We start from the raw sequence: 9,821 nt of genomic DNA, 5'->3' as shown, positions 1-9,821 counted from the left end.
GCCATGCTCTGCTCTCCCAGGCAGCTCCAACCCACGATGGACTTAGGTTAGAATCTTCCCGGTAAGCGCACCTTGGGGTGCTTACACACATTATTAGAAATGGGTTAGAACAATATGTAAGAGCTAGCCAATAAGAAGCTAGAGTTCATGGGCCAAGCAGTTAAATGAATACAGTTTGTGTGTTGTTATTTCGGGCATAAGGTAGCCAAGCGGCCGGGGTGTTGGGGACGCAGCCCCACTGCTCCTATTTCAACAGGAAAGAACTTCTGAATTGAATCAACAAGTATATTTCAAGGATGTGTTGACCTCACAATGGCAACCAGAAGATGAGCTACGTTGGAGAAGGGTTTTGCTCTTGTTTCCACAGGAGAAGAAAAAATTACTAATACCATCAAAATTAATAAAGATTCATTTTGAAAAGGATAAACCTATTGAAACAGAGAAATGACAGCTCATCCACAATAGTGACAACCATAAAGGTGGCAAGGAAAGCAATACAAGGTTGGGGCAGGGTTCTGCTCTTATCTTTGCAGAAACTTACACATCATCAAAAATTCTGGAGGCCCTGGATGTTTGAATGCTGACAGAAGAAAAAATAACTATCCACTAAGAAGTATCTAGAGAACAGAATTTGGTTTATGAATACCAGCCCACTGGGACATGGTCTCTTATACTTTAAAAAGCAGCCAGAAATGTGGACCTGCTCTCTGGGTTATGGCTCCCATTCCAGCTGCTAGACTCTGTTCCTGTTTGCGCTCAGAGGACTATTGTTTAGGATGGTGATCTGTAAGTTTTCCCCTTAAATAAACAACCCTTTTATTATCCTAATTCTGAACTGCTGTGGGATTGTTTTAAGGCATCACACGGGTTTTTTTCCTAGCATCCACATGACCCTAAATTTCCTGGAACCGAAGTTACAGAGAATCTGATACCCTCTCTGACCTCTGTGGAAGTAAGCACAATGTGAACATACATATATTCAGATAGAAAATAAATAAAGTGAGAGAGAGAGAGAATATGAATGAGAACAGGGCAGTGGCAGCAGCTTCCAATCCTTGTGTCCTATCCTGGGAGGCAGCACCACCTACTGTCCACATAGAAACCTACAGTCTGCTAAAACAATTAACTGAAGGAACCACTCCATTGCTTCATTTTAGGCAGTTCCAGTAATTCAGGCTAGAATAATTTAGAAGGTACACTTAACTTGAATTGATGAGATGACATTAAGATTGCACATATATGAAGCTGGTAAGAAGATCAGAATATGAACCAAATGGGGCTAGGACTCAGAGTGCTTCGCGGCATTATGTAGGGTCACCTACAAGAATGAGAGTGAGGTGGTTCCTTTTCTTTCCCCCCGGTGGTCCTGTTTGTGTGGCTTCCCGGTTCCCCCTTGGGGCCACCTGAGAGTGCACAACTCCCATTAAACCTGGATATTAAAAAAAAAAAAAAAGAATGAGAGTGAATTCTGAATCTGGGTCTGCCTTGGAATTTTACTTCACTGCTGCAGGAGGAGTGTGATGTGGTCCTTAGGAGAATCAAATCCCCTAACCACACAGGCCGCACAGTTTCTGTATCAGAAAAGGAATTTGGAAATGGAAATTCTTTTTTGTTGTTGTTTTTATTTTAATTTATTTTTTTAAAACTGTCTTTTCTCATTTTACATGCCAAATCCTTTCCCCACTACCTCCCTTCCTTTTGCTTCCTCCATCTTCCCCTCCACACACCCCCTTCCACTCCCCAGAGAGATTAAATCTTCCCCCCTGAAGTCGACAAAGTCTAGCACATTGCTTTGAGGCAGGACCATAGTCCTGCCCATAATATCTAGGCTGAGCAAGGTATCTCTCCAGAGAGAATGAGTTCTAAAATGTCAGAACAAGCAGTAGGGATAAATTCTTATGCCACTGCCAGTGACCCCACAGTCTGCTCCAGTCATACATCTGTCACCCACATTCAGAGAGCCTAGTTTGGTTCTATGCTGGTTCCCTCACTGTCAGACCGGAGTTGAAAGGCTTCCATTAGCTCAGGAAAGCTGTTTCAGTGGGTATCCCCATCATGGTCTTGACATCTTTGTATTCTAACTCTTTTCTCTCTTTGACTGGACTTGAGAGCTCAGCCCGGTGTTCCACTGTGGTTCACTGTATCTGCTTCCATCTGTTGCTGGATGAAGGTTCTGTGGTGACATTAAGACAGTCATCAATCTGACTACAGGGCTAGGCCAGGTCAGGCACCCTCTCCACTATTGCTTAGTGGAGATCATCCTTGGGGATTCCTGGGAATTTCTCTAGTGCTAGGTTTCTTGATAGCCCCATAATGGCTCCATCAGTCAAGATATTTCTTTCCTTGTTCTCCCTCTCTGTCCTTTTCCCCATCTCGACCATCCTGAGGAAAAAGAAAATTTTTTAATTGATTTTTATTGAGCTCTACATGTTTCTCTTCTCCTCTCCCTGCCTCTCCCCTCCACTTCAACCCTCTCCCAAGGTCCCTGTGCTCCAAATTTATTCAAAAAATCTTGTCTTTTTCTACTTTCTCCTTCCCATGTAGATTAGATCTATGTGAGTCTCTTAGGGTCCTCATTGTTGTCTAGGTTCTCTGGGATTGTGATTTGTGGGCTGGTTTTCTTTGCTTTATGTATAAAAACTGTTTATGAGTGAGTAAATGTGATAATTGTCTTTGTGTGTCTGGATTACCTCACTCAAAAATGTTTTCTAGTTTCATCCATTTTCCTGCAAAATTAAGATGCCATTATTTTTTTTCTGCTGCGTAGTACTCTGTTGTGTAAATGTACCACGTTTTCCTTATCCATTCTTCAGTCAAGGGCATTTAGGTTTTTTCTGTGTTCTGGGTTTAACAAACAATGCTCCTATAAACATAGTTGAGCACATGTCATTGTGGCACAATTGAGCATCCTTTAGATATATACTTAAAAGTGGTATTACTGTTTCTTGAGGAAGATTGTTTCCTAATTTTCTGAGAAATCAGCACACTGACATCCCAAGGGGCTGTACCAGCTTGCACTCCCACCAACAATGCAGAAGTGTTCCTTTTACCCCACAACATGTCCAGCATAAGTTTCATCAGTGTTTTTGATCTTGGCCATTCCTACAGGTGTAAGATGGAATCTCAGAGTTGTTTTGATTTGCATTTCTCTGATGACTAAGGATGTTGAGCATTTCCTTAAGTGTCTTTCAGCCATTTTAGATTCCTCTGTTGAGAGTTCTCTGTTTAGGTCTGTACTCTATTTTTTATTAGATTATTTGCGCTTTTGATGACCAATTTCTTGAGTTTTTTCTATATTTTGGAGAACAGACCTCTGTCTGATGTGGGGTTAATGAAGATTTTTCCCATTCTATAGGCTGTCATTTTGTCTTGTTGACTGTGTTCTTTGCTTTACAGAAAATTTTCAGTTTCAGGAGGTCAGTGTCTGTGCTACTGGGTTTATATTTAGAAAGTGATCTCCTGTGCCAATGCGTTCAAGTGTACTTTCCACTTTCTTGTCTATGAGGTTTAGTGTGGCTGGCTTTATGTTGAGATCTTTGATCCATTTGGACTTGAGTTTTGTACATGATGATAGATATCTATTTTCATTTTTCTACATGTTGATATCCAGTTATTCCTTCACCATTTGTTATATATGCTTTCTTTTTTTTTCGTTTGATATTTTTTGCTTCTTTGTCAAAAATCAGGTGTTCCAAGATGTGTGGATTGATATCCTGGTTTTTGATTCAGTTCCATTGGTCCATCTGTCTGTTCTTATGCCAATACCAAGCTGTTTTTAGTACTATAACTCTGTAGTAGAGTTTGAAGCCAGGGATTGTGATGCCTTCAGAAGTTCTTTTATTGTACATGATTGTTTTTGCTATCCTTGGCTTTTTTCTTTTCCACATATAGTTGAGTACTGTTCTTTCGAGGTCTGTGAAGAATTTTGCTGGGATTTTGATGGAAATTGCATTAAATCTGTAGATTGCTTTTGGGAAGAGTGCCATTTTATGTTGATTCTACCTACCCAAGAGCATAGGAGATCTTTCCACTTTCTGGTGTCTTCTTCAATTTCCTTCTTCCAAGGCTTCCTCCTTCCCAGAATTCTCCTGTTCTCATTGACGACCTCTATTTCCTGTCTGGTTGTCCTGCCTATAATTCCTGTGTGGCTACTGGCCAATCAATGTTTATTTAAAATATAATTGACAGAATACAGTCCATTTTCCCACACCTCTGCCTCAACTGTGACTCCCCCCATTCTCCAAAAGAGAAAGATATGCTGCTTGCTGTTATGGTGAAATAAACCCATTTCATTTGTATCCTGACGACTTTCACGTTTTTCTCACAGGACTGCAAGTTTCCAATGGAAGGCTTAAGGTACTCAAAACTAGGCTACATTTAAAGGGTACGAAATGATGGAAAGATATAACACTGCCCCCATAATGCAGAGTGGGCAACAGACTTCAGAAGGGGGGGGGAGGAGGGAGTGTAGAACTGCCTAGGGCATCATTGAAGAACACCTTTAGTTGTGTGGATACAGTGTTTCCAGAGAGACTCGAATGATGGGAGAAGACCTACACTCAAGTGGGTGTCGTTCCCTGAGCTGGGAACCCAGACTAAAAGAGAAAGGGCTCTGGAGAAAGCCGTCTGGGCACCACTGGTATCTCAGTTTCATGACCGACACAGGTGTGGGCTGCAGCCTCAGGCTGCTGCCGCCACAGCTTCCAGCCACTGCTGCCTTCTTGCTTTCTCTACCATGGACAGTAACATCAAACAGTAAACTGAAATAAGCCCCTCCTCCCTCAGGTCACAACAATAAGACAAACAAATACCTAGTGGTACCCTGGGCACTGCCACTGTTGAAGCTGAGACCATTAAGGACAATGATATCACTGTCCCCAGCCTCACCCAGGTGTCACGGTCCTGTGACACCACCAGAACTCCTGGTTCCTCATGTGGGATTCTTGGGGCTCATTCTGTAAGGTATTTCTCAAGTCCTGTGAGATTTGCATTAAAGGCATCAAGACTTTCCTCTTCCTGTAAGCAAATACGCCACACCCTGCAGCAAAGTCCATGTCGCTGCTGGGTGAGCCCTGCTCATGGGTGTATTTTCCTTTTCCTGATAATTCTGGGCTAAATCAGGATGTGTCTTTTCACCCTCTCCCCAGTTCTACTGACGTGTGTCTATATATAACTGGCATAACTGAAGAAGATCCACTCTTCTGCTGGCCTTCTCCCTCGGTCTAGAGACCAAGAAAATGACCTGAAGTTGAAAAGAAGAAATTTGAGGTAGGATAGTAAGAGAGCTATTTTGGGGAGGGCTCAGACAGGAAGAGGGAAGAGGAGGCAATTCCTTCTTTGGGTCATCCTTGGAAGGTGTTTGAAAGAAAGGGACAATGTAGCCTCAAATACTATTAAATGCTCTGTCTGTCTCTGTGTGTGTGTGTGTGTGTGTGTGTGTCTATCTCTCTCTGTATCTGTGTGTGTGTCTCTCTCTCCTGTTCTCTTTCTCTTTCATCTCCACAGCACTGAAGTCTTGGAAAACTTGGTGGTTAATAAAGACTTGATCACAAGGTTCCACCTTAAGTGGTTAGTGATACCAGCAACAGCAGTGAGCCCTGTAGAGTAACATATAGGAGGGACACATAAATCTCTTATTGAGTTCTTCTCATCAGCCACACAGCAGAGAAGAATGTCAGCTTGTCCTTGATAGTTTACTTCTGGCCATGATACCATGACCTAAAATTTAGCTTTGAACTGTAAAAAGATTCCACAGAAAACTTGCAAAACAGATTTGCAGTTTGGGTCACCTGCTTCCTCGAGGCGTATGAGAAATAATGACTAACTTTAAGCTTAGAAAACACTGAATTGTTTCTGAAATTCCTGCTAGGTTGTGTTTCTTACAGCCCAGGCTCTGGCCTTTCTGATCCAGGGTGGACCTGAAGTCCAGGTCTGAGTCCACTCTCTCCTGCTCCAGATCAGCTCCACGGAGCCCTCTCATCTGGGACTCTCTGGCCTGCAAATGACCCGGTGGAGGGACTGGTGAGGTGGGGGCCATGGTTCCTCTGTACAAGGACAATGAGGAGGACATCTGTCCCATCTGCCTGGATCCCGTGAAGGAGGCTGTGAAGACAGACTGCGGCCACCTCTTCTGCCGAATGTGCCTGACCCAGTACATGGATAAGGTCTCAGTCTCTGGGGTCCTCAGCTGCCCAGTCTGCAGGAAGCCCTACTCTGAGGGGGTCCTCGGGGACGGTTATATCTGCATCAGCCACCGGAAGAGGGTGTGCATGTTCTGTGAGGCGAGCAGACATCTCCTGTGTGTGGAATGCCTCAAGTCCCCCGAACACCAGTCTCATGCTGAGCTCTCCATTGAAAATGCCATCAGCCACTACAAGGTAAGGCTGTGCCACCCCCACCTGCCCCTGCCACTGGCTCCATGAGTTACTGCTTCTAAGCCTGGCTCCTCACAGAGGCTGTGACTGACAGCTTCCGTTGAGTCTTCTTCGTCAACCAGCGTGAAGCCCTGGTCTTTGTTTCTGTGTCCTCACTGTTAATACCAGGGTTTCCAGGGCTCTGTGTGTCTATCTAGGTGATCCTGCCATTGTGATGGCAAAGTCCCAGGAAACATGGGCACTGTGTTTGCTGCAGCTGTATAGATAGATTCTGTACTAGATAACAAGAACCCCTTCTGGACCAAGATGATACGGTTCCCTGGGTGGATGGTTCTAGAACCCAGTCTGAACGTGCAATCAAGATTTATCTGTGCTAACAGCTATCTTTCAAAGATTTGAAACTGAAAACATGATGTCCTTGCCCCCTCTCCTTCCTTTACTGGTTATTATTGTTGTTTCTTGCTTTCTTTTTTTTTTTTCTAAAATTGATCCACACTTTTGACAATAAATTCAGGTGACACCTGAAGATTAAGTAGCAAAACTAAAAATCTTGCCTCTGGGTAAGAATTAGTTGAGGGTAAAGGAGACTGCCGTGAAGCTTTACTCTGAATTCGACTCTGGAACCCTCATGGTAGGATGGGAATGGCTCCCACCGACTGTCCCCTAACCTCCACACAAGATCCATGGTGTGCCCCCTTCCAAATAAATAAATGTAACAAAATGATAATGAATCTTTCTTCCTGTCTTTCCTCATTCTGTCGTCAGTGGTAGCCTGCATTAGATTTCTTTTATTCTATCCTTCCAGAAAAACTGTGTGTTTGAATGTTCTCTTTAAAACACACCTACACTCACACCATAGAGACAGACAGACAGACAGACAGACAGACAGACAGACAGACGCTAGACATTTAGCTCAGTGGAGGAGTCCCTGCCTAGCATAGATGAAGCCATGGATTCAATTTCCAGTTAGAAAAGTACAACAGTAAGTGTGTAAAGCACTCTATTTTTTATCTATTTTTGTGTGCACACACGATGTGGTGGGGGTGTGCCCTGGCATGCACATGGTGCCCAGAACTTTGTGAAGTCAGTTCTCTCCCTGTACCACATGGGTTGTCAGTCTTGGTGGCAAGTGCCTTTACCCACTGAGTCATCTTTCTGGCTCCCTCATTTTTTCAAAACTATATCTTGTTTTTAATCATCTAAAAATATATTTTGGACATTTTCCCACTTTTTCCATTAGTCCATCCAGATCTCCTGAACATCTTTCAACAACTGCATTCTGTCCAATTCTGTGAATAAATCACAGGTTAGGAAACTGGGCTATACTCAGGTGTTGTTTTTAGATTACATGGGATGTTATGATGATAAATCTCAGCATGTATTCTGGAAAAGTTGAAATACCCAAGATATTTTGGTGAAAATGTAAGATTAAAAACTAACTTTACCTTCTCTAAGCTATAATAAATTGTCCCACTACTGTTTACTGAAGGTTCCATGTAGATCCTGCCCTGTCCTGTTACTCTGTATGTTCCTGCCGGTGTGCCAAAGTTCCTCCTCTCCCTTCTCATCTTCCTCCTCCCTTTGCTTCTTCCTCTCTCTCCCTCCCTCTTCTTCCTCTCTAAGGATAAAGATTGAACCTAGGGTCTTGCATATGCAAGGCAAGCCTGCTGTGCTAATATACAGTGTTCTTTTTTACTTTTTATTTTAACACCGAATCTTACTTTTGATTCCCATGTTGCAAGCCTCCAGAGTAACTAAGATTGCAGGTGGATGCCACCAGAATCACCATGTTAAACCACCTTAAGAATTGTACATTTTTAATATGGGCAAGCAGAGTTATTTTTTCTTTTTAAAATTTAATTTATTTTTATTTTATGTGCATGCATGAATATATGTTTCACATGCATAGTACCCAAGGAGACCTGAAGAGGTCATTGAAGTCCCTGGAACTAGAATTACAGGCAATTGTGAACTGCCACGTGGGTCCCAGGTCCTGGGCAGGAGCAGCCAGTGCTCTTAACCACTGATCTATCTCTCCAGTCCCGTGGTTTGTGTTTCTTGAGGATCATAATTTGTAGTCCCAGTTAGCACTAGTTGTAATTGATGCAATCCTCCTGCCTTAGCCTGCTGAGTGCGGGAATTACAGATACACAGTCCCACACTTAACTTTTCTTTTCCCATTGTTTCCCCGCCACCCAAAACTTCTTGCTAGGCTGCATCTTCCCTTTCCAAACATTAATCCTTTCTTTTTTTCTTCCTTTCTCTCAAAACTATTTTGTAAAAACAGCGGTAGGGTTTGAACTCAAGGCCTCACGTATGCGAGGATGTGTTCTTCCCCTCAGCTGTACCTCCACCCCACCCCTGGCTTTTTCTTGCCAGTTGTTCTGAAGATGAATGAGTCAAAGGCATGCCTTCTGCCCCAGCTAATCTGCTAGAGAATCCTGTGTCATGGGGACGTTAAATGGAACAGCTCTGAGATTTTCTTGTGATGTCATGAGGAAACGAGCTCTTGTCATGCCGAAGTCTCCCGTTGAGTGGCCTCACTCATCCTGGCCCGATGCCCTCACCTTGTGGCTGCATCCTCAGCCCTAGGATCCCACTCCCTAACACCTCGAGCCCCTCTGCTTCAGAAGTCATGAGCAAGCACCTACAGTCAGCAGTCACTTGGCTTCTGTCTATCTCTGTTCTCAGCCAGATCTGCATATTAATGTCTGTGAATAAGAATCGCTGTGGCCAGGCAGATACAAAGTTTAAGCGCTTGAAGCTTCAGGGATGCTGTGATAGAAGCCAAAGCTGACCCCACACACACACACACACACACCCTGCACCCCCAACTGTTCTGTACCTGCTTCCCTGTCAGATCTTCCTATCAATAATGGAGGTTGGATTTTCTCTATTTTTTTCTTCGTGGTGTTGAGGTTTGAACCCAGGACCCCACACATGCCACACAAATGTTCTATCACTGAACTACTTCCTCAGTCCTGAAGGGTAAGTTTCCAAAGTCTTTCAGATGGTTGGCCTTTAAAAAACATTGTCATTATCTGGAAAGAGAAATGTGGGAGACTAAGTCGGAACTGAACAGAGAGAATGATTCAGGAAGCTGAAAGGGTGATGGTCTATGAGTTCTGTACCTACTAAGTGCAGAGTCTTACAGGGGGAGGGCTTCCCACCGCTGTGAGTCAGGAGAGTCAGGAGAGAGACTGACTCAGTCTGTACTCTCTGTAAAGTGTCACACCAGGCATTGGGAGGAAGTACAAAGGTGATTCATGACTACTGACTCCAAGTCCGTATTTAAGTAATAAGAGGAAGTGTAGAAAAATAAATAAGAATATTTGCTCATGTAAGGAAAACAGTGAGTGTCTGCTGCACATACGTAAGAGAACTGATGACAAACAAAACCAGCTACACGTGTTAGAAAGGCAGACAAGCAACTGAAAGAACTACAGT

General features: G+C 43.5%; 1 protein-coding gene across 1 annotated transcript in view; it reads left to right on the top strand.

Moving 5' to 3' along the window:
• Window positions 1–5,989: 5,989 nt before the first annotated feature.
• The window catches only part of LOC126495671 (E3 ubiquitin ligase TRIM40-like), a 6,890-nt gene continuing 3,058 nt past the window's right edge, over window positions 5,990–9,821 (top strand). Inside the window, exons 1-2 of the mRNA XM_050133265.1 lie at window positions 5,990–6,385; window positions 9,671–9,782. Coding sequence (XP_049989222.1) covers window positions 6,036–6,385; window positions 9,671–9,782 — 462 coding nt within the window. The 5' untranslated portion in view covers window positions 5,990–6,035. The remainder of the gene's footprint in view (window positions 6,386–9,670; window positions 9,783–9,821) is intronic.

The sequence above is a fragment of the Alexandromys fortis genome, unplaced genomic scaffold (assembly GCF_014885135.2).
Source record: "Alexandromys fortis isolate MF-2015 unplaced genomic scaffold, M_Fortis_MF-2015_v1.1 scaffold_458, whole genome shotgun sequence".
In the NCBI taxonomy this organism is placed as follows: Eukaryota; Metazoa; Chordata; class Mammalia; order Rodentia; family Cricetidae; genus Alexandromys; species Alexandromys fortis.
The sequence above is the reverse complement of the archived record's forward strand: the minus strand, read 5'-3'. Positions and strand labels throughout refer to the sequence as shown.